This window comes from Papaver somniferum, chromosome 8 (assembly GCF_003573695.1).
Source record: "Papaver somniferum cultivar HN1 chromosome 8, ASM357369v1, whole genome shotgun sequence".
In the NCBI taxonomy this organism is placed as follows: Eukaryota; Viridiplantae; Streptophyta; class Magnoliopsida; order Ranunculales; family Papaveraceae; genus Papaver; species Papaver somniferum.
In genome coordinates, this window is record NC_039365.1 from 166,663,000 (window position 1) to 166,687,571 (window position 24,572).

Sequence of the window (24,572 nt, forward strand, 5' to 3'; positions counted from 1 at the left end):
GACCGAAGACAGTTTCCACCTCTACCATTCCGCGTCCTAGCTAGCAGCACCACGAGCAGAATCTACATAAATCCACCAACACAAGAATCACGAATTCTCCTTACCTCTCGAAAAAGGTTAGCCGGATCTTCCTGACCATTTTGTCATGACTTTCCATTTCGATTTTGTTCTTCTCTGTCACCATCTTATGCTTACCTCGTAACAATGCCCCTGTTCCGAGCTAAGCAGGGGACTTAATGTTGATGGTGGTTTTTAGCTTAGGGTTAAAATCGTAAAACCTTAGTGTTGATGGTGGGTTTTAGCTTAGGGTTAAAATCGTAAAACCTTACATCTGACATGATGTCACTACGAACACTAGCACATTTATTGAATCATTCAACATGCCTACGTAAAAATTACTGGGGTACCTTTTTTTTATATACGCTATATTCCACGGCAGAACCCCCAATACTGACTGGCAGCATCTCCGCGCCAAGGCATGCCAACCATGCCAGCCGCACCACAGTGCCAATGGCATGCCATGCGAGCCACATCTCCGCGCCAAGGCATGTTAACCATGCCAGCCGCACCACGGTGCCAATGGCATACCATGCCAGCCACATCTCCACGCCAAGGCATGCCAACCATGACAGCCACACCACGGTGTCAATGGCATACCATTCCATCCACATCTCCACACCACGGTGTCAAAACCCTAATTTTGGACGCGCCTAAAATATGCCAAAGCCATGCCGGCCCTACCACATGTCGCTGGCTACCAAACGAAGGGTTGCAACAATCAACGGTTACCCTTCCATCTGAGATGCAGATCTCACCCGTCCAAGTTTGCCACCTAACGCATGGCAACTTCCGCCCCAAGGCCAAACATCATGGTTTTGCCAAAACCCTAATTTTGGCCGAGCCTAAAATATGCCAAAGCCATGCTGGCCCTACCACATGCCGCTAACTTCCAAACGAAGGGTTGTAACAATCAACGACTACCCTTCCATCTGAGATGCAGATCTCAGCCGTCCAAGTTCGCCAACTAACGCATGGAAATTTCCGGCCCAAGGCCAAACATCACGGTTTTGCCAAAACCCTAATTTTGGTCGCGCCTAAAATATGCCAAAGCCATGCCGGCCCTACCACGTGCCGTTGGCTGCCAAACAAAGGGTTGCAACAATCAACGGCTAACCTTCCATCTGAGATGAAGATCTCAGCTGTCCAAGTTCGCCACCTAACGCATGGCAACTTCCGGCCCAAGTCCAAACATCACGATTTTGCCAAAATCCTAGTTTTGGCCGCGCCTAAAATATGCCAAAGCCATGCCAACCCTATCACATGCCGCTGGCTGCCAAACGAAGGGTTGCAACAATCAACAGCCACCTTTCCATCTGAGATGCAGATCTCACCCGTCCAAGTTTGCCACCTAACGCATGGCAACTTCCGCCCCAAGGCCAAACATCACGGTTTTCCCAAAACCCTAATTTTGGTCGCGCCTAAAATATGCCAAAGCCATGCCGGACCTATCACATGCCGCTGGCTGCCAAACGAAGGGTTACAACAATCAACTGCCACCCTTCCATCTGAGATGCATATCTCAGCCGTCCAAGCTTGCCACCGAACGCATGGCAACTTTTGGCCCAATCCCAAGCCCTAATTTTGGCCGCACCTAAACTTTGCCAAAACCCTAGTTTTGGCCGCGCCTAAACTATGCCAAAATCCTAGCTCCGCTGCGCCTAAACCATGCCACTATCTGCAAACGAAGGGTTGCAACAATCAACGACCACCCTTTCTCCTGAGATACGAATCTCACCCATACAAACTTTCCACCAAACGATTTGTGGAAATCTATTGGCTACGGCGCCAATTCTTGGCCACGACGTCAAAACCCTAATTTGGTCGTGCCAAGAGCATTCAAGCGCTGCAACCATGTCGCTTGTTGCCAAACGAAGGGTTACAACAATCTACGTCTACCCTTCCTCCTGAGATGAAGATCTCATCCGTACAAACCTGCCACCAAACGACTCGTGGAAATGTCTTGGATGCGATGCTAACTCTTGGTCACGGCACCAACCTGGCTACGATGCCTATTCTTTGGTCACGGCACCAACCTGGCTACAAACGCCAAATCCTTTGGCCACGCCACACGTAGCAACATGCTACATGTTTTCCACGAAAATACTCGAGACATCAAAACATGTCACAAACTGGGGGATTCTCATCAGGGTATTGGTCTGGCGGTTTACAGCGTGCGGCGTACACTACGCCCGTTACAGGAAAGTGTCATAAGGGTGAGGCGGTTAGTAAATACAAGAAGTAATGGTGAAATGTTTCCTTCATTATGGAAACATCAATTCCATGCATTACTCGTTACCATTTTCTTCCATTTACTCAACCATTTCCACTTCTTGCGAGACCAGCGTATGTTTCGTTGTGACTTGTATAAATAGGTCTCACCTATTTCCACCAAAGAGAATTTTTGGTCAGGAGAATACAACACTCAGAAATCACTTGTTAGCTTCCCAATATGCTAGCATTTCACTTTCTGATACAAGTCATCAAACAACCACTCTTCCAGAATCAACTATTCTGGTCTCAACACTCTCTTCGCTTCCCTCCCTAAGACCAACCCTTCTCCTTCACTTTGTGACCGAAGCAAGTATGGAACGACCATTTCTTGGTTTAAGCCGGATTTGTACAGATTAATCTCTCGAATCAAAGTACTCCCTTGCAGTACATTGTTTAGGGTTTAGACTCGTTTCTCACCCACACACACGAAATTACCGAAATCAGCAGAAACTGTTTTCACCCTCAAACACCACAATTCCACTCAAACAGATGAAATTGATGAGGCTACGATAATTGCATCTCAAGCCATATCTCAGCTGGACCCTAAAGGGATGTTGACGGTTGAAGAATATGTGCTTTTACTCACTTAGGAGAAGATCAACAGAATGATCCTTATACATCAATTGAGGACCTTCTAGAAAACTTGTCTGAAAGTGTTTTCATAAAGCTTGAAAAAGGTTGTTACAGAATGGCACCATCTGACGTGAAGGAAAAGATGGCAACCGTGATCCACGATTGTCCAAGCTTTCAATTGTTGATCCAAGAAGATCCAAAAGAAGAGTCGTCGCAAAGATCATTACCCAATGAAGATGTACGAGAAAGGATCGTTGCTGAAGCAGTTCAGTTCATCCAACAGCATGGAGATGAAGTTTTTAGCAGTCAAGAAGTAGAAGAGCAGAAGACACCACCAACAAAGACAAGAGATGGGAAGATGAATGAAGCAGAGATGTTGAAGACAAAAGCGGCTAGGAGGTTGTCCAAGACACCACTAAATAGAGCTGCAAAAAAAAAACTTCCTCCTGATTTCACTGCCGAGGGTAAAAACATACAAGTTATGATGAAAGTGGATCAAAAATGCAAGGGGATCCAAAAAGAGGGAGAAGAACCAGGTTATCCTGCACCAAAAAAGAGAAATGAAAATGAGTATCATCCTACTCTCCCATTGCCAGATATTCGTCAATCAGAACTATACTAAGCCATGGAACAAGGACAGGACAAAAAAAGGATACAGAAATTCTTCGACTATGCAAGCCTGAGGTAAGTTCAGAAAACAATACCTCGCACTATATGAATCTTATTGAAAAACGTTATGTGCACCACTATGTCCACCATGTTAACATTTCCTTTATGATTCTGCAGCTCTGTAGCTTGGGAACTAACAAGGCTCGAAGATCCAACAGTCAGGGGATATATTCTTATTGTGGAAAAATTACTTCGTGAGTTGATGTTCAACAAGTATCTGGACCAAGAGGTACTGCAGTTCTATGTCGATCGACGTTGCAAAGCAATGGTCAGATATAACTTTCGTCATCTAGATGATAAAAAGTACATGAGATGTGAAGTAACGAGTCCTACTGCATGTGTAAGTTTCTCAAAAACAAATCAAAAATGTTATATATATATACTTTAATGATGTGTACATACTAGTATACCTGATTGACATGGCGTGTTCTATGTGTTTGTAGATATCTTTAGGTGTGGAAATAGATGTACACCAGTATGCTATATGATTGACACATGCTCTGTTAAGTGTTTGCATGGATGCTTGATTGTTAGATTTTATTTGGGTGTGTACATAGTTGTACACCTGTGTCATACGTCATGGATACATCTATTTCATACATCTGTTTCCCAGGCCTAAAATGTTTGATATGTGGTATTGTATAGATGCTTCTTAGTTTTCTTGTCTAATTTAGGTGTACCTAATTCATTTTATTTTCCAACAAATTATTGATTACATTACTATTTGAAGAACAATATCATGAGCAATGTACAAAAGCTTGTGGTTGATTTCATACGGGACATGCTGACAATATGGAAGTTCTTGTAATCCCCGTCAACCACTCTATAGAAAAAATGGCAGTATGACTTCACTGGTCGCTTCTGAAGTTTGATTTCATAGCCGAAGAGTGGAAGTGGTACAACTCGTTTCACTCAAATAAGGACTATAAAGATGATGCACAGAAACTGGCAAATATGGTGCAATTGGAACTCAAAAAGAAGAGAGAGTTAAAGGGTGATGCACCTATAGAACCACACGAAATAAACATCATGCAATGTGCTGCTCAGGAAATCAATCCAGACTGCCTCCTATATACTTGATAATTTATGAAACGATGTATGAAGAAGAGAAAGAGTATTTAAAGACATCAGCAGAGGGCCGAACACATTTTTCAGGGAATGAGAGCAACATTGGTGGCCAAGATGCTGAAAAAAAGTCGGAGTGTATGGAAAGGTGTCGGATATAGCAACTGATGACTATCACAAGGAGTGGCGCTTGAGTAAAGAGATGAAACCATTGAAGAGGAAGAAGAGTTTATTTTAAGCTTCATTATACAAGGTCACTTTCTAAATTGCTTCTAATCATTTTCTATCTTTCAGACAACTTTACAAATTTCAGTTTTTATCACTTTGTTTATGACTTATCAACACCTTGAACTAATATTTTTATTAGTTTCAATATTGATGTTATTGATGTTACAAGTTTATGACTTATCACTACCATTGAAGTGTATATTACAGGTTTTGAAATCTTAAGGTGTACTTGATTGTGCACAGTTACTGACAGAGCAAAAAATGTTTAGAAGGTGTACATGAAGGTACACATGTACTGACATATTTTCATACTTTATCAAAAGTATAAAAATTGAAGACATAAAATTATTAGTAAAATTTTTATATCATGCAGAACTGAAAACATAAAAATTTAACATAGCAAAAGTAATTACTAATTATACAGATCTGAAAACATAGAATATTACTAAACAAAATAGACTAGTAGCATCCATTGTACATCAAGGTGTACATAGTGGTACACATGTAAAAAGACAGGTAAGAAAAAATGAAGTTCAAAGGAAGGTGTACCTAATGGTACACATGTCCTGGTACTAATTATCCACGCCAAAGAAAATTGAAAAGACATTACCAAAAGTAAAGACCAAACACATATAATCTTTTGAACAAATGAAACATAGAAAAAAACATCAAATCATGGGGCAGGTAGCTCTGTTGTGGTGACCAAGGGTGAAGCACTTTGTTCACATCATATGCCTATTTTGCTTCTCCCAAGCATTCTTGATACGTTGTGTTCTTCGTCTACCAAGAGGAGGGACAGGAATATGAACAATAACCCTATCACTAGGATAATAAGCCTGCGACTTGTCATAATTGGGGATTGGCAAGATGATCTCCTGGTATGTCCTATTGTGCTATTCAGTGGTGAAGTATGGATCAACAAATGAATAGATGTCTTCTCTCATAGCTTGAATGGCAGCACAAGCATGTGTACAAGGAAAACCATTAACTCACCACCGGTTACATGTACAAGTTTTCTGCAATAGATCCACAGTATGACACCGGGTAGATGCGACTTCATACATTCTTTCCATGGATTGAGTGAAAGTCCAAGTACGACCAATGTCGATGTTTTCCTTTAGTAAAGCCTCATATTCAGGAGTGAGCCTAGTGTTGAAATTTTCTAAACCTTCTATCCTTCTCTCAGAATTCTTCTTCATAACCTTCAAACTAACATAATAAAAACACGAAACATAAAATTAAAACACATGATCCAAAAGGAATACAGATAAAACATGTGTACAACAATATACACATTAAGAAAATCCATGTGTACAACAATGTACACACAGTTGCAGAATCACAGATAAAACATGTGTACAAGTATCTACAGATCAAGCAAATCCATGTATGCAACAATGTAGACAGACTTACATAAATAAAACACTAAACATAAAACTCACCGTGTCGCATCGATAAGAGCAAAAGCAGGTAACTTTTTGAAAAGAAGAACCCAGTTGTTGAAGCACTCGGCAAGAGATGAAGAGTGAGCACCATATCTGCATACAGGGAAAAATGCATTTGCCCATTTCTCCCTTGGAATAGTCCTGATGTAGTGAGCAACATGTCCACATCCAATTGCATGCATGCCCCGCAAAGCTTCTTCAAAGTTCGCTGGTGTGTAAGGCTTAGTTTGGTATTGCTGCGGCTTTTATAGAAGCACTTTTCTGCTGTGCGTTGTTGTGCTGTGGGAAAAAAGCAGTTAGACGTTTGGTAAAATATCCATTAAAGTTAAAGCTGATTAAAAAAACAATCAAAGTGTGTTTGGTAAAATATCAGATTCAACCATTGTTGTTGTGGAAAATGACAAAAACAGACGTATCTCTGGAAATAGTTTTATTCAATTTTATTGGGTTTAAAATAATTAATTTTTTTACTATTAAATATAAACACATAAATTTAGTAATTGTTAATATGATTTTTCAAAAGAAATTATTTTACTTAACCACTTTTTAATATATATAATTTTCAAACAAAAATAAAATTAAGTAATTATTTAATATTTGTTTTTATTTTTATTTTTGTCAAGTTAAATGAAATATAAAATGTAATAATATTTAAAGAATAAAATATAAGAAATAAAAAATTGACTGTATATATATTTAAGGATAATTTTTGTCATTTACAAAATAAAATAGGGACAAAAAGGATAAATCAAGCATTAAATTTTGGTGAGACCAAAGCTTATGCTTTTGTATCTTTTAAAAGATCCTCTTCCCCAGCTTTTGAAAATTGAGGAATTTGGGAAGTGCTTTGGTTAAAAAGCACTTTGATTTTCTTTTACCAAACACCAGTTCCAAAAATTATTGACATACATAAGTTTTGAAAGTGCTTTTGGAAAAATAAAAGCATTACCAAACCAAGCCTAAGAGTAAGCATCTTTGTAAAACAAATCAATAATGGGCTTCGAATTCGCATCACCTGATCCAATGGGGAGATTGCAATTGATGTGGTAAAAGAAATAGCTGTGATATGAATTAGGAAAATATTTTGGAATGCCCTACAAAAGTCCTTCGTGATGATCACTAAGGAAAACAATCTGACGACCATCGACAACTTGTTGAAGATTCTCCAGAAACCAAAACCAATTATCTTTGTTTTCAGTAGAAACAATAGCAAAAGAAAATGGGTAAAAACCATTGTTTCCATTGATACATGTTGCATCCATCAAAGTACCCCTGTATCTACCAGTAAGGACAGTAGCGTCCAAGTAAATCATGGGCCTGAGATACCTATAGCTATGCTTGCAAGCGCCGAAACAAATGAATATCCTCTGAAATCTACTGGTTCCATCCTCAACTTCAAACTTCACATATCTATCGGGATTAGTTTATTCAATTGCTTTGACATACCAAGTTAAATCGCTATACGACTTCTCGTCATCGCCATATTGTTCTTCAAATACGGCTTCTTTCCCTCTAGGGGCATGGTGATACTTAATATTGGACTCATAAGTTTTCTTAAAAAGTGACATGATCTTTTTGGGTTTTAAGCTACGATCACCCTGTATATTGTCAGCGATCAAATGCTTGACTAACTTGGTTGTCACCGCAGGACTCTTCAACCTCAAACCAACACCACAACTACAAAAAAAAAAAAAAAAAATCTGGAATAAGTAATGTGCACCACAATTTACACCTAATAAGATCTCAAAACCAACACTATGAACATACACACAAACTAAGCAAGAATATGTAATTTAAGAGTACAACAAGTACAGTGCACCACAATGTACACCTAAAACAAATCTACATATATAAGATGCACAATTATGTCCACCACTATGGACATACACACAAAAAGCCTAAAGATAAGTAATGTGGACTAGTATGAAAACCACTAACCTGTGAACATTAGAATCTTTCAGCACGAACCGAGAAGTATCACCATTCACATGCCCAAAGTGAATCCTCCAACCACAACCATCTTCTTCGCACTTTGCAGTAACAACTTTAACACAACCCATAAATTCTCTACCAATCTTATTAAAAACATTAACCCATTCATCAATAATGAGAGGCTTCCTCTTGTCTGCATCATGATCTAACACCCTTACCATCTTAGGACTTTCAGTTACACAAGAACGAGAAACAGAACTACTGCTACAACCAGACTTAGAACGGGAAATATGATTCCGAATCATATCCACATTCAAATAGACATCTTCACTATCAATAAGAATCATGAAACCAATTGAGCTTTGCAGTTGTATATCACCTTGCACAAAAACTACTTGACCATTATCCATATAGCTGAGACATATACTCCCAGGAGACAAAGACCTCCAGTGCTTGCATGCAAAATGCTTCAATTCTTCTACGGTTATTTTAGTATTAACACGAAATTCAACAGAATGCTCACCATGATTCAAAACAACATTAATAAACTTCTCAGACCTGTTTGATACCCATACATGTTACAAAATAAATGATAATAAACATTTGAATCTTCAAACCACAATTTCATATAACCTAAAAGTAAACGGTGTACAGGAAAGTACTCATTTAGTCGAAGCCAAAAACATCAAGTAACAGTAAATCTAGATAAAATACTCCGTCAATGAAGCTCCAGAATCTTACTGGAACACATAATTGAATAAAAAAGAAGCCTAGGATCTAGTATCAGTTCGATTTCATATCATTCATCATAAAACTAAAAAAATATCATCAAAGAACAGTAAACAAAAATCGAATTGATCTAGTATTAACAATAAATCATCATCATCACGAGAATCAAAAGCTATTATATAACAAAATATCAACTCAAAATCATACGAATTGATATCATCAACTCTTAAACTCAGAAAAACTAAAAATCAGAAACAAAACCTGAAAATTAGATGTAACAGATGAAATACAACCAAAAGAAAACTAACCTGAGGTTGAATTCTGCTCCACTAACAATCAAATCAAACCTAAACTCTATGAATCTGTTAAATCACCTTCGAATTCAAACCTCGAACGATCTATCTCTCAATCTTTCGTGAATTTTCGATTTCAGAACACTTTCGAATGTAACCTGAGTTGAAATATGATGAAGAAACGATGAAATCCTATCTGAAATGATCAAATTCTCTCTGGAACTGTTTAATATCTGACCTGCTACCTGTTTTGAATTTGAGATCCAAAAAAATCGATTTCAAAACACGCCTTATATATACAGAATCGCTTCAAAGGTAATTATGGTATATCAAAAACTCGCAGACTCGGGACTCAGACTTGAATTTGGACTAACTCATCCAAGTTTGGACTAGACTGTAGGATTGAGGTTCTTTTGGATTGTACTGGGCTTCAGATGAGTGGACTAAAACGTCGAAATCCCAAAAACTTTGGGACTAAACGTCAAAATTATTTCTATGAGTTCGAGTCATCCCGATTTGACAAATATTGACTCGTCTCTTAACTTCAAATTTTTAGGTCAACTGTCTCATCAGTAAATTAAGGCATTATTTCTAGCCCGTCTTCCCACGTTTTCGTAAATCAGTCAAAATTTTATTCCGGAAAATAAAAAAATTCCAAAATTTCTCCCCCATCAAAGGCAACAAAAAAATATTGTTAACGATCTTCATTTTGGTTTCAAACCCTGATAAAGGTGCATGTCGGATTCCTCAACTTCACTCTCACCATCAGAGATCACTCTCCGTTTGCATAACGAAATTGGAGTCATCCTGAATTGGGTTTCCAGAATTGAATAAGCTCAGGTATTTCATTCTAATCACTCTTAGGGTTTTGAGCAATAAGAATTTGGGGTTTATTATTAGGATTTAGGTTATTTCTCTTGAAAGCAAAATTGGGGTTTGTTTTGATTAACAATGAAACGGAAAACGAATCCACTACATCGTAAAGAAGAAGAAGAAGTAGATAGGATCAGCAATTTATCTGATCATATTATTCATCACATTCTCTCTTTCATTGATATGAGATTTGCAGTTCAAACATGTGTTTTATCGAAAAGATGGGTAAATGTTTGGAAGTCACTCCCTTCCATAACATCAAATTGGATTTCATTTTCAACAGAGGAAGACAGAAAATCTGAGATTTGTACTCCTGAGGCAAGCGTTAATTTTGCATATTTTGTGGACAGTGTATTTGAATTTCGTGATAAGTCAGATATACAAATAGTTAATTTGGTATTTGTTATATGGGATGCTCTGTGTGTAGAAGCTCTTACGACATGGATCCCTGTGGTGATTCAGATTATGAGAATGCTTATCATTACTCAAAACACTATGAGATTCCATAAGTATCTCGGTGGCGGACATCCCTTATAATTGGTATACGCGTAGTATTTTACCCGAGTCGATGAGTTTACTCAACTCCGAAAACTGACGCTGAAAGGAATTTCAATGCTTAATTCAGAGCTACAAAGGCTTTTCTCAAGTTGCCCACTTATGGAAACAGTAATTATACAAGACTGGGATATACAGAGGAACGAGAATAGGAAGACCAACAAACGAAGGAATATCATTATTAGTTCACAATGCCTTCAATTTTTTGAACTAATAGACAGGTATCATGAACGTCTTGGTTCGGCAGTTAATTGTTTGAATTGCAGTACCAAGATTTCTGCTCCATATGTGAAGTACTTCAAGTGCACAGGATTCCTTAGGGAAGATTTTTCCTTAGAAAATCTTTCTTCTCTAGTCAGTGCTCATCTTGAAATGAGATGGAGAGACAAAAGAGAAGCAGATGAGACTGCGGAAACATATTCCGACCTGCTTGCTGAGGAAAAAGAACTGTTTTCCAAGCGTATGATGAGATATCTAGGAGCAGTTCATAATGTGCATCACCTGACACTCTTATCTGGGTTCCTTGAGGTACGGTGATTCCTTTTTTACATGAACTTATTTTCTGCCTAGTTGCAGACATGAAAATACGAACCAATATTTATCTTTCCTCGAATGATACTTACTTCACTTAGCTTGTTGTGTTTTGGTGCAATTTTATTTAAAACAATTTTATACATACTCTTTCTCTAGGTTCTATTACAAGCTCCTGGCACATCAAACCGTTATTCTCCTCAGCTTTGTAATCTAGAAACTCTGAAGCTGGAAATGATGTTTACAAGAGGCTCTGTGCGTTCAATTGCATACTCGCTCAAAATCTCTCCTATTATAAGGAATCTTATCTTCATGTCAAAGGAGGTAATTATTCATTAAAGTCTTCGTATTTGATTCAGTGAAATGTCTTTTTAACAAATCTAAATTTTTAAGTTCTAATACATCTACACCAATCATCCAGAGTGTATTTTGAGATTGCCAACAAGTAGTTCATCTTTCTTATCATTTGCTTGTTATTGTTTGGATATAGTCGAATTTAGCTGATGTTGGAGATGATTGGGAAGCGGAATACTCATCAACGGGCATGTTTCCTCACCTCAAGTCTGTCGAGATTAGAGAGGTGGAAGGGTCTGATAATGAACTCAAGTTTCTGATATTTTTGTTGAAGAAGTCGACGGTTTTGGAGAAAGTGATTCTGTTCTTTCGGTCTACCACTGCCTCACTTGATAGAGGGAGACAAGTAAGGCAATTTAAGAGGAGTGTAAGTGAACTTCCAACAGCTTCTTCAAGTATCCAGATGCACTTCGTCTGACCTTTGAAGATGGCATTGTGAGCTTACTAGAAAGATACACATGAAGCGATTTAATAAGAAGCAAAAACCACTTCCAATGGCTTATCAGGTATCACATTTAAGTTCTTTAATCCTTGGTAGTAGATGTCAGTAATTGCCAGATTACTGGAACTTGTATAGCTTCTAAATATTTGAAACTTTTGGTACTTTTTGGATTCCTTGAAATTCATGGATAATGTTTTTCGAGCCGCCTTATATTTATATCAATGCTAAGTCATGTGAACTATCCTATTTTAAGTAGTGGGGTATTAGAAGGAAGAGCAAATTTAGTTCTAGCAGAAGAGAAAAAGTAAAGCAGCTAAAACACACAGCATTCTGTCTTTATTCAGTATAGCATACAACTTCTTACTGAATTTGCAAAACTGATGAGAATAACTAAGAATTAAGACATGTATAAAAATGGGCGGAGTTTTACGCAAATGCATCCTCCGTCTATAGACTCTCTGGAATGACCCAAAATACTGCTGTAGTACGTTTCTGTTTCGGTGTTGTTTTGACTCTCTATGATTTTTCTGGTTTAGTTTATGCAAAGTAATCTAGGTATGTAACTCATGTATTGTGATCACAATATATGGAGCATTGACAGCAGCGAAAGATATATTCCTGTAAAAGAGTGCTAACATTCAATGTTTTTTATTGGGATCAAGTGTGAACTGATTGCATAAATTTGGGAGGCATTTTGAAACTAGGTTTGTCTCTGTACTCTCTGTTGGAACATGAGCATGGAGAATATCCGGTCTGAATAGTAACTAGTGACTCTATGAAATCACATTTGATTTGGATATGAGCCTGGGTAGTAAAACGTTGCTCTTTACTTCATGGCAGTTGCTGTTCTTGCTGCTTTAGCAGGACAACATATTAGTAAGACGCATATCTCTCATCATCTTCATTTTAGCATTTATAGTCTTTATGAGTGTGCAATCATCCTAGGTAACTAGGTTAGATTCTATTTGTGTAACTTCAATATCTTTTCGACTTCTATTTGCTGGAGAGGCGCGCTGACACTCCTTAAAATTCCCAATGTTTCAGCTATAAAATTCATTTTGCATCTTAATGAACATGCCTGTGGTGCCATATAGCTAACATTTTCGTCAAGATTTTATTAGAAGGTACATGGGATTTGAGAGCCTGTTCAATGTATAATGCTTATTAGAATGGGTTTCTTTCTCTCTATGTCGTCGACCCATTCCCTCCCATGTCCAACTGGTTTGGGCTTTATTATAGGAAGCTGATTCCCTGAAATTCATGGTTAATGTTTTTTTGAGCTGCCTTATGTACGTCAATGCTGAGACAAGTGAACTATCCTATTTTAAGTAGTGGGATACCTAGCAGAAGAAAAAAGCTAAAGCAGCTACAACACAAAGCGTTCTATTTTTATTTTAGACAACACACAAGTTCGATTCAGTTGAAATTTGCTGAACTGATGATAAGAATCTAAGATTTAAGACAGGTATAAAGACTGGTGGAATTTTACAGTGCGAATAAATGCAGCTCGTAATCCGTTGCTGCATCCTCTGCCATGAATGACTCTTTAAGCTTACCGAAACGCAGAGTCGCAGACGTTTCGTGTTGTTTTCGTTTTCTGTAATTTAGCTGGTTTAGTTCACGCAAAGTAATCTAGGTAACATATATATCATGATCATAAAATATGGAGCATTGACAGCTGCAAAAGGTATTTCCAAGTTAAAGACTGCTAGCACTCAATGTTTTTGATTGGGATCAAGTGTTTTCCAGGTAGGAATCACAGGATTGCTAAACTTAGGGATGCTTTCTGAAACTGGGTTTGTCTGTGTACTCTGCTTGAAACATCCAGCATGGAGAGTATCCGGTTTGGATAGGGACTGTATGATATCACACTTGATCTGGATATGGTCCTGGGTCATATGCCCCAATACCATTTGAGGATCTCAAAATGATAAATTACCTGAGGTTTTGTTTGTAAATTCGTTCTTAAAGCGACTTTTGATGAGATGCACTTCCTAGAACATCGTGTAGGACATGATGAACTGCACAATTAGAACACCCTTTGGTGTAGGACAGGATGATGCATATCCTAAAACACCGTGTAGCATAGGACATTTTGATTAAGAGAGTTGCACTTTTGAAACACCGTGTGGTGCAGGACATTATGATTATGAGAGAGATGTACATTGATTCTGAAACGCCGTGTAATGCAGGACTTGATGAGATGGATAATTCTTCACCAACCAGGTGAAATTATACGCGAAATTTCGAGAGAGATCTGAACTTACTGATTTTGAAATGTGAGGCAAGCGATCAATGGGTGGCTATATCTGCCTATTGTCGTATATATTATTAGGTGCCAAAGAATGTTGAAGTCGACATTTCTCGGATAGCAATGTTACCAAATAAAGTAACATCACTGTAAACACAAACGAGAATCTAACCCTTGCTAGCCTTTTAATACGTAGTCGAGTTGCAATTTATTCGTGCTGGCTCGGGATGATAAACCTGCCAGACAAGAGTAAAATACTTTACGTAAAACCAGCCTATCTACCTTTCGTGAAAGTAAATTATTTTTATTTCCAATTTCGGAGATTGACTTTTCCCAAACATGCTAGTATAAGTAACCGGCTTGTTTTTGTTGACAAATACCGACACCCATAAGCAAATCTCTACGGTAAATCAAGTTCGTAATAGCCATGATTTGGTGGGCCCACCAAATTTATCTCGGTTTGACTGACCTATGGTGAATATATCGACCTCGGTCATATCGTATTTTGGAGGGAAGCATTCCTGGTTAGGATTCTAAAGGTTCAAAGGATCTTTAAGTTTGGAGGGTTTTAGGGTTAAAAAAGAGGAACTAGTCGGGAAGAATTCTTTGAGATTTCGTAGATGCAGAAATCAATCCTCCTGCTTAAACTTTCAGAGTATAATGAAGCTTAATTTGGCGAAAAATCAGAAAATTTCAACTTCTATGCAATGATGTATATTCAGAGAAATGCGGGTATGGTTAATTCATAGTAAACTTCTTCAACGGCATTGCATTGTGTATGTATTACTGTTCCAAGTTGAAACCCTATTTTTGTTTCATCTAATTGGATTAATTTTTGCAGGTAAGCAATTCCATATGGAGAGGAAATTAACTCGTAGAAACGACATATTCGGCCGGTGAGTAAATTGAGAGAATCATTAGTTCATGATTTGAATTTTGTAAGGAAATATTTTCTGATTGGTTCTATGTATTGACCTTCACTATTTTACTTTAGAGTTAATTGTCTGCATCATTCGGAAAAAGATCCCACTAGTACAAAAACAATAATGATACTCCATATAAGAAACAAACAGATTGGAAGTGATACCCTAGACGGTTCTAAGTAAATGATCATTAGCTGCCAATTGTAGAGTTCGCATATCAGACCATTCTGGTGATTTCTTTCATCTACTCTCTTAATGGGGGGAAAGAGAGTGTACATAAAAAACAAACAAATCGTTTTTATGATTATTTATGCTGTTCATTTTGATTGGGTACAAGAAAATGACATTTATTAGTGAGTAGAGAGTGATGCATAGAACCGCATTTGATATGCCAGCAAAGGGTTTATGCCTAACGTTAGGCAAAACGGAGTTGTATAACAACCCGCCTTTGCATTTCACTATCTCATCCTAGACCTTGGTAACAAAGGGAACTATTTGAGTGCAGTAATGGAAGTAAGGCATTTGAAAATTCTTTTTCTTCTTTCCATTCTTTTACACAAGTGATTTTGAGCATGGTGCTTGTTTGCATTTGCAGGTATTTGTATTTGGATGGCGGATTATTGTTGGTTCAATTATTGGGTTCTTGGGAGGAGCACTTGGGAGTATAGGAGGAGGTGGTGGGGGTGGAATTTTTGTTCCCATGCTTATCCATATCATAGGATTTGATCCAAAATCGTCGGCTCCAATATCAAAATGTAAGAGTAATAATTGCTTATAATGCCAGTTTTTAAAGTATGTCTCTTGTTAAGCATTTTGTGTTCATCCGCTAACAGTAAATGCATTCTGTTCTTTTACCTTCTGGTAACTGATTTGCACCGTTTCAACTGTGTTCTCCATCTTCATTCAATTAGATCAGTAGCCACAATCTCTTTCAATGCAGTGACTTAGGTTGTCATGCCGTTCTTTCCAGAAATTTCGATCTGTTTCTCTTGATATGTGGTTGTGTTAGATTGTCATAGGCTTGCAGAGTTGCAGCATTAAGTTATTAGGCTTGGTACAACTCTTCGACTAGCAAATGACGTCTCTTAATTCGATTTTGTGCCAGTGTATTTGATTTAACACTCAGAATGTCCCTTAAGTTTGTTTATGCCAATGTAGATACACATCAATACTACTTTGAAATGATCTATTCAAAATGTGTATATGAGTGATGAAGTGATGGGTTTTGTTATTTGGTTAGGCATGGGTACAGGTGGAGCTCTCGCAACCGTGTACTACAACCTCAAGCGAAGGCATCCAACACTTGATATGCCTATAATGGATTACAACTTGGCACTTCTCATCCAGCCAATGCTCATGCTTGGGATCAGTATAGGAGTATCTTTACGCTTGGTTTTTCCTGATTGGATAGTCACGATCCTCCTATTTATTCTTGTTATAGGTAAATGTTACTCAATATAGCATAGAATATGTTACTACTATTTTGTACTTGAAGTTGTTCTTGACAACTTGACTGTTTGTAGGCCCATTAACCTTGGCCATTTTAAATGGTAGAGCAACATGGAAAAAGGAAACTATATTGAAGAAGGTCTTTGTCCTGTTCTTTTCTCATCTTCTTTGCCTGTTTGTTCCGTTAGATTCTTATTTACCTAGTAAATGTTTCTCCAGCATTGATTATTTCTCTTTGTGTTTCAGGATGGTGTTAAGTGTTTGGAGTATGGTGAGTTGTGCGGCATCCTTTTTCAGCATAAAATCTAAGCTTAAACAGCCTTTTTCGCCTATAACTTTTTTCTTTTAAAGTTGTTGCATATATTTATCTTTCCCTTGCTGTTAAGGTACTGCTGGCGAAGAATCGGGTAACAAATCAGTATCAAGCAGTGCAAGTTGTGGCACTTCAACGAAGACAAATTCAGTGGTTGGTAATACTTTGTCGTTCTGTAGTACTCAATGAAGAAAACTTCCACCTCCAGTAATTTATGACTGTAGTTTCTTCTTTATCTAGGTTCCTTTTTTTGCAAATGAACGTATTGGTAGTGAAGGAATGGACCAAAATTCTTTTCCAAGTTGTCCTAGCAATGGCTCTGAAAAGGAGGCAAATCCATCTAAACAAGTTGAGGTCTGTTCTAGATTATTTTTTTCCACCTCGCAGGGTCGACGAACAGGTCATCTAATTATCAAATCTGTTCCAGGTTCCCATCTTTAAAAATAGTTATTGGAGGGAAATTGTCTATCTTGTTTTCATCTGGGTTGCATTCCTTCTTCTGCAGATTGCTAAGGTTTGTTTTCGTCACTGACCATCTTAGCTTTTCCTGCGATGTCTGGACTCATGATCTAACTGGGGATTTTATTTTATTTTTGGTTTGCATTTATGGAACATAGAGCCAAACAACAACCTGTTCAGTGTTATACTGGGTTCTGTCCTCAATGCAGGTATGGACTTGCTTATAGAATTCCTTAAGTCTTGTTTTGGAACATCAATTAAGAAGTTTTCCATGTATTGCAGATCCCAATTTCAGTTGGAGGGTCTTTGTATCAGGCAGTTAACTTGTATAAGGGAGTTAAGGTGATTCCTTCTATGGGAGTGAGAGGCACGGCATTCAAAAAGCATCAGCTAATATTATATTGTTTAATTGGCTTACTTGCTGGTATGGTTGGTGAGCTTCTTCGTCTCGGTGCTGGATTCATTTTGGTTCCTTTCTTCTTGGAGCTTGGCATTGTTCCTCAGGTGTGTTACCTCTCACTCTCTTTTGGTGTACCTCGTTCTTGGCAGTTTAGAATAGCAATTCCACATTCATATCCTCATAGCAATCAAACCTGTGGCATTTCTTACCATTCTTACATGTGAGTCATGTATATATTCACCAGCCTTTTGAGGCCAATGTTACTCTTTTTAGGTTTTCAGTCCATAACAAGAGTTCGTCTAATCGTCCTAGTTTGATTTTGAAACTTGACATGTTGAATTAATTGTGGTGCAGGTCTCTAGTGCTACATCTACTTTTGTCGTGACGTTCTCTGCTTCCATGTCTGCTATTGAATTTTACTATTTAAGGCCTTTCCCAATCCCTTATGGTTAGCAAATCCACATTTTCATCGTCTTGCAGATCAACTTTGTTCGTTTCCTACACTTTATATGAGTTGCATAATACATTGATAAACTCTTAAATTTTATTTTTGCAGCACTATACTTTCTCGCTGTGGCAGGTATTGGTGGGTTTGTAGGCCAGATTGTAGGAAGAAAGATGGTCACATTATTTAGGAGGCCATCTATCATCATCTTCGTCGTTGTTTTCACCATCTCCGTGACCGTAATCTTACTAGGTGAGAAGTTATTCATCATATACGTACATATGCTGTGAAATTTATTTTCTTGAGACACTAGAAATATCTGTCATTCCACCATTTAAGTTGCAGACTTTTAGAGTATAACAGACTAACAGAGGCCTTTAATACTTACATTGTTGAACAGGTGGTATTGGAATAGCGAACATGACTGAGAAGATTGAGCTAAAACCATACTTGGGATTTCAGAACTTGTGCCGAAAACATACTTAGTACTTATTCATGTAAAATATATATTCTCTAAGACAATTGTATACGTTTCGGTTGAAATCATGATATGTGGTTTTGGTTCTAGCAGTTGTCCTTTGTCTCCTTTGCTTCTTTCATTCCTTTACCATGCCAGAAGCAGAAATGCTTTTTATGAGTCAGATTTTCTTTTTCCAAACACCTAATTTTTGAATTCCTAAAGTTAGTTTTGAGTCTTTTTAGTGCGTGTAAGACATGATAAGATAGGCATTCTAAAAACAAGGTGTACCTAAGTGTAGGGCACCAGGAGATGGACTTTCCACGTAGTTACGAGAACCGGACATGCACATTAGACGTAGTTGACATTCATCATTAACGTTAATGCATATACGTTATCTTATATTTACCTTATCTAAGCCTCTTTAGGGCAATTCCTGTGAGTATGGCCAAATGAAAATGTATGTTAAGCGAAGTAGATGGCCAAACCGGGTTTTTCATTATGGTAAACCATAGGGCGATTGATGGTTAAGCGTGAGAACGACTGGATTGCACTGGCGTTGGAACTACAGACTGGATTGCACTGGCGCTGGAACTACAAACGTTCGCGTTGTTAGGAAAAACGCGAGCGAGTGCAGCAGAGACGCCATCGTTTCAGCCAAGACCGCCGACGACAACTTTTGAACGATCATCGGAACGGCTAGTTTCCACCTCTATAAATACGACTCGAATTTGATCTCACAAATTCACAACAATCTTTCATCCAATCAATCTTTTCTTAATTTCAATTACTTTCAAATTTCAACCATGAATTCGGATTTTGATTCTTCTGAGGAGGATATAGAGATGGATGACATGTTGAACGAAGAAGATGAAGAAATGTGTATGGAGTTTTTGCGTCAAATGGATGAAGATACAGATCGAAGAAGACGAAATTTTATATTGCAATTACAAACCGGGATAATACCAAAGCCTTTAGAGCCGTATGAAGTTGCGACTAGAAGATGGACATGGCGGAGTTGACATTTTTACCACGAAAAGATGATGGATGATTATTTTAATCATGACTGTGTCTATTCCGATGAGGATTTTCAGCGTCGATTCCGCATGGGCCGCAACTTGACACAAATGATTATTGCCGAGCTTTGTCAGGTACAATCTTTATTTAATTATCAGTATGATGCACGACAAGTACGAGGCTTTAGTCCCGAACAAAAGGTCATTGTGGCCTCCGTATACTATGCTATGGGGTACCAGCGGATTGCACGGACGATTACATCCGTATTGGGAAAACAACCTCCTTTAGGTATCTCAAATTATTTTGCGAAACAATAATCGAGCATTTTGGTCCAACCTTTTTAAGAAAACCTACTCAGGAAGATGTTTAAAGAATAACTAAAAAAAAACACCGCGAGGGGTTTTCCGGGAATGCTGGGTAGTCTTGACTGCATGCACTAGACGTGGCATGCGTGTCCGATCGAATGGGCGGGCCAATATAATGGTCATTATCCAAAACCAACTGTAATTTTGGAAGCTTCAGCTAGCTATGATTGTTGGTTTTGGAATGCCTTTTCTGGACTCCCGGTTTCAAATAACGATCTCAACGTTTTGTATAAGTTACCATTGTTTGAAGATCTTAAGAACGGGACCGCAACGCATGGTCATTAACTACATTCCGGGTTATTATCTAGCAGGCGGAATCTATCCAGAATGGTCAACAATGGTTCAATCTTGTAAACAAACAAGTCATGGACCGACGAATTCGAAGGATATGCAGTACTTCAACACTCAACAAATGAAATGCAGAAAGGATGTAGAACGCGCTTTTGGTATACTGAAAAGGAAGTTTGCCATCATAGTTAGGACGACATGGTATTTTGATCTTCAAGAAATGAACACAATTATGTTAAGTTGTATCATTCTGGATAACATGGTCATTGAAGAAACCAGGCGTAACCCAACCTGGACTAGTTTTCCAGATGAAGATTTGGTGTGCGATCTTGTGGTGGAGCATGGGTATCCAGCAAGAAAATATAGACTTGCAACTGAAGACACCACAACCGGGAAATCTATGGACAACTAAGACAAGATCTAACTAAGTACCTTTGGGCTTCAAAAGGACACAAAAGATAATGCGCGGGGGCGAGGCAGAGAGATGGGGAGAGGGAGATAAATGTTGTATTAAATTAAAGGTAATTATATTAAGCATAATTTTAAATAAATGAGTACAATTAAATTAAACTTAATTAAAATCAGTTATTAACAAGACTAAATTCATCTTCATTTTCTTCTGAGGTATCATCTTCGTCTTCTTACATATTAACAATTATTGTTGTTCGGTTGCAGCTTGTTGTTTTTCGTCCGCGGTCGCGGATTGTAGTTTTTCGGTTGTATCTATTTGCTTGGTCCATGAAGCATATTGTCGTCCATTCATTTTTGAAGTGTCCAAGGCTAGTAACTTGCTTAGATTACAATCCTTGTGGTATTGTTCTCGCGAAAGACGACTTTTTCGTTGATTATTTATAGCAATGCCACAGTCCCTGGCTCAATCTGCTTCCATCTGCATCTCGAATTCCTTGTGTTCAACATAGTTGAACTCGTTTGAACCTCCTTCTGCTGCTCGTTGGGCTGCGTCTCTCGCTGCTTTTGCATCTTTCTGACCACCTCCTCTTCTTCTCTTGGAGTTTATTTTAACGTCTAAATTACTATTGTGTTGATCCTGACTACCTGGAGTTCCATCAGATGAGGAAGCAGGCACGCCATTCTGAAAATCCTGCGAGATCGGACCATGTGGTGATCTTGCAGGCACTTGATGACCTTCTAGAAAATATGGATTAAACTTTTTAAGCACCCTAAAAATGGTGAAACAATGTTGGAAGCTACAACCTTTGTGGGATCTTTTCCACTCTTCCCGACATCTTCGTTCCATATCTGGTTCGTCTTCACCACTTTTTATGTTGTTCCACATTTGAGTGATCAAAGATACATATTCAGTAATGGATGCTAAAATTGTGTGAATACGATGACACAACCCATCGACATCATGTCTATTAGCGTTGCCGGTTTGTTCACCAAATTTTTCTAAATTCTTACCATAAAAAGTTTTTTTTTCTTGATAAATACCATTAATTTCATCTAATGTAAATAATACATAATCTCAGGAAAGACACTCGTTTTCATCCATCATATACTTGGGACCATGAATTTTTGTGTTCCTCTGTCGTGATTGTTGTGTTTGTTGTTGTGTTTGTTGTGGTGTTTATTGTTGTAATCGTTGTTGTGATCGTTATTGTGAGGATGCCATATTTGTTAGAAATGCAATATATGGAGAGGAGAATTTTTCTGAAAGATTTAATTGATATGGATAGTTTTATTTGAAAAGAAAAAGAAAAGTCATAGGCAGTATGGCAATTGTGTAATGTTGAGGTAGTGTTGAAGAAGGTGTGAGTTTAAGTCTGTAAACGAAATGAATTTATAGGGAAAGGAAAGGAACAATGGTGGATAGATGGAAAGAGCAGTTGGCGCTCTTAGTGCAAGCGCTGGCATGTTTACCCAAAACGCTGGCGTTTTAACTGACGACGGCGTTCGTAGTACAAGCGCTGGCGTTTTTGTGACACACGCCAGCGTTTGTGGCAAGCTCGCCCGCTTTTAACACAGGCGCGTGCTGGGTGTTTTTTCTGCGTGTTCAAATCAACAAATATACTGACTTGAACATTCATTTTTCATGTTTGTTGAATCCATAGTGGGAGCAAAATGAACAAGCTCCAAATTTGTTCAATCCATAGGAACTTCTCTTAGTCGGTATGACTTAGATCCTACAATTTTAAGTTTTTAATGGAACTAAAAGTAACGCGAGTATTAGTGGGGTCAGCCAGATATCGCCTACAAACATGCCATAATTATTTGACCGTGAACTAAATGATTTTTCTTTTTCTTTTTAGCTTGTATAACGGATTGGGGATAATTTAGTTATATTAAAAGCTTAAATATTTAAATTCAATCTAAAACTACCAATCTTAACCGTTCATCTTATATTTTGGGCTAGACAGATATAGCATTTTACTAATGGGTTTATGGAAGAGAGATAGTTCAAACTTGGGTTCCTCAGAAATTTACACTTCTCTAACAGATGAAAGACATGTCTTTTCTGTTCGATAGTTGGGGCCAACCACTGAAAACATACGGCAAACAAAATTTCTACAACTTCCGGAGTGAAGATCGGGCAATGAAGGACTTCCTATTACAAAATTTACTTAGTGTCACATAATTTACATTCTTAATTTATTATTTCCTTTTATTACTCTTATAGGTATTATGAAGGAAAAATTCTCATTTTCACCGGTGAGGACTCGGAGTGGATGTTTTTTTCTTCACATCAGTGCTGAGTGCGGAATTCCATTTCAGGTTTAGAATCGTCAATTAAAATTTTTGACTTAGGTCTTGCACTTTTTTTTTCTATCAAAAACATTAGCAAGGATACTTCCTGTGCTCACTCTAAGACTGTTAGCTGGTCTAAAAGTTGTAGACGATTAGAGTAGACAATACAAGACAAGACAAGATGAGGCCCTTTCACGCTTTAAGAGATTAGGACTATAGAGTTTAGTTGGTCTATGTTTTATTTGACGATTTAAAAGATGCGTGGATTTTACTGATCAGAGATGCTAGACACATCGAAGTTTTACACTTCGTTGTGTCCCGAAGGAGACCGCACTGCCAGTATCTAACGTACTTAGCATTAGGATTTGGAAGGGTAAAATTGTGTCCCACCTTCCCTTTAGTACACTAATCATTTTCGTATACTGATATAGTGAGGGCAGATAAGAGTCACAAGAAATAATTCTTTTCAACCCACCAAATATCTCACAGTCAATCCCACCCGTTGACATGGCGAAACTTTTTTAGTTTTTACATTTTCCTTCTTATCTGATAGATTTTTCGCTATTATCTTCTTTCCAGGGTTATATTTTTGGGGAAATTCTAGAACCGGGACAATTGTTAATCAAAGAAAATTTATATATGTATTCCTACGCTTGGATAGAGTTTGTGTTCCTACGCTTATATATAATGATGGTTTTTCTTTGTATATATATATATATATATATGTATTATATATATCAAGCAAAATTTATTACTTGTCATTATTCATGAATTTACATCTTTTCTAAATTCATTCTATCTTAGTCTCGCGATCCTGAGTCCTAACTAAGAAAAAAGGCTTTGGATGCTAATCAAAAGTGCAAGATGCATGATCCTTTATTTTATTTTTGTCTTTTCTACTACTGCAGCACCTTTGGACCTTTCACATATTTCTGCGAAGAGAGAGTCTTAAATCTTTGTATCAAGGATCATCTTCATTGGTTCATATGTGGTTTCATCAGTTTTATCTCCCTTCATAAAACACCCATCACACCCATCAATAACCTTGCATGGATAGTGTTGTTTGTCCTTATTTCTGATTCTACAACAGCTTCGTCTAATCATTGAAACTCATCGCATTTTGGGTGATTTAAGCACCTTAAAAATCATCGTCTACATCATCAGTTTTTGCTACCCAAAATTGCATGTCCCATCATATTTTCTGCACTTTAAAAATAGGTATGAACTGTACACGGTTAAATGAGATGATGACTTGTAAATTTAACGGCTGCAATGATGACTCTGGAAGAGAAGATCTTTTTACTATATTATTCCGAAACAAAACGATTAAACCGAGGTTAACCGTCACGGTTCCGAACCACTAGTGGTAACCGATTATCCTATCCATGGATCTAAATTCGTGTTTCAATCTACACCGTTCAACATTTTGTTAATATCCTCATATGGTCGACCTCATCACTCATTCGTTTTCTTCAGTTT

At 37.8% G+C, this 24,572-nt stretch overlaps 2 protein-coding genes across 4 annotated transcripts; both read left to right on the forward strand.

The window, feature by feature from the left end:
• The first annotated feature begins 9,908 nt into the window (after positions 1-9,908).
• On the forward strand, positions 9,909-12,221 carry LOC113304762. Its single transcript, XM_026553901.1, has 3 exons — positions 9,909-11,221; positions 11,384-11,548; positions 11,715-12,221. Exons 1-3 carry the CDS (start codon positions 10,751-10,753, stop codon positions 11,994-11,996), a joined length of 918 nt encoding a protein of 305 aa, XP_026409686.1. The 5' UTR covers positions 9,909-10,750; the 3' UTR covers positions 11,997-12,221.
• A 2,604-nt stretch (positions 12,222-14,825) lies between these two features.
• On the forward strand, positions 14,826-18,830 carry LOC113304675 (sulfite exporter TauE/SafE family protein 3-like). 3 transcript variants are annotated; one of them, XM_026553815.1, is made up of 14 exons: positions 14,826-15,003; positions 15,113-15,167; positions 15,790-15,949; positions 16,435-16,635; positions 16,718-16,782; positions 16,890-16,914; positions 17,030-17,109; positions 17,197-17,310; positions 17,384-17,470; positions 17,574-17,624; positions 17,698-17,919; positions 18,170-18,263; positions 18,372-18,512; positions 18,661-18,830. In XM_026553815.1, the coding sequence occupies exons 3-14, from the start codon at positions 15,895-15,897 to the stop codon at positions 18,744-18,746; spliced, it is 1,221 nt and encodes a 406-aa protein (XP_026409600.1). In that variant the 5' UTR covers positions 14,826-15,003; positions 15,113-15,167; positions 15,790-15,894; the 3' UTR covers positions 18,747-18,830. The 3 variants fall into 3 exon arrangements, with proteins under 3 accessions (XP_026409600.1, XP_026409598.1, XP_026409599.1); XM_026553813.1 differs by lacking the exons at positions 14,826-15,003; positions 15,113-15,167 and adding an exon at positions 15,637-15,707; XM_026553814.1 differs by lacking the exons at positions 14,826-15,003; positions 15,113-15,167 and adding an exon at positions 15,637-15,707 and having other exon boundaries at positions 17,462-17,470.
• Positions 18,831-24,572: the final 5,742 nt, after the last annotated feature.

What these genes read in the sequence shown, in the direction of transcription:
- LOC113304675 (XM_026553813.1), top strand. An exon ending in TTCTTCTGCAGATTGCTAAG is followed by an intron (nt 17,471 to 17,573) that starts GTTTGTTTTCGT and finishes TATGGAACATAG; the next exon opens with AGCCAAACAACAACCTGTTC. An exon ending in GGGTTCTGTCCTCAATGCAG is followed by an intron (nt 17,625 to 17,697) that starts GTATGGACTTGC and finishes CATGTATTGCAG; the next exon opens with ATCCCAATTTCAGTTGGAGG.
- LOC113304762 (XM_026553901.1), top strand. Translation starts at nt 10,751, where the DNA reads ATGCTTAATTCAGAGCTACAAAGGCTTTTCTCAAGTTGCCCACTTATG. An exon ending in TCTTATCTGGGTTCCTTGAG is followed by an intron (nt 11,222 to 11,383) that starts GTACGGTGATTC and finishes CTCTTTCTCTAG; the next exon opens with GTTCTATTACAAGCTCCTGG. An exon ending in TTATCTTCATGTCAAAGGAG is followed by an intron (nt 11,549 to 11,714) that starts GTAATTATTCAT and finishes GTTTGGATATAG; the next exon opens with TCGAATTTAGCTGATGTTGG.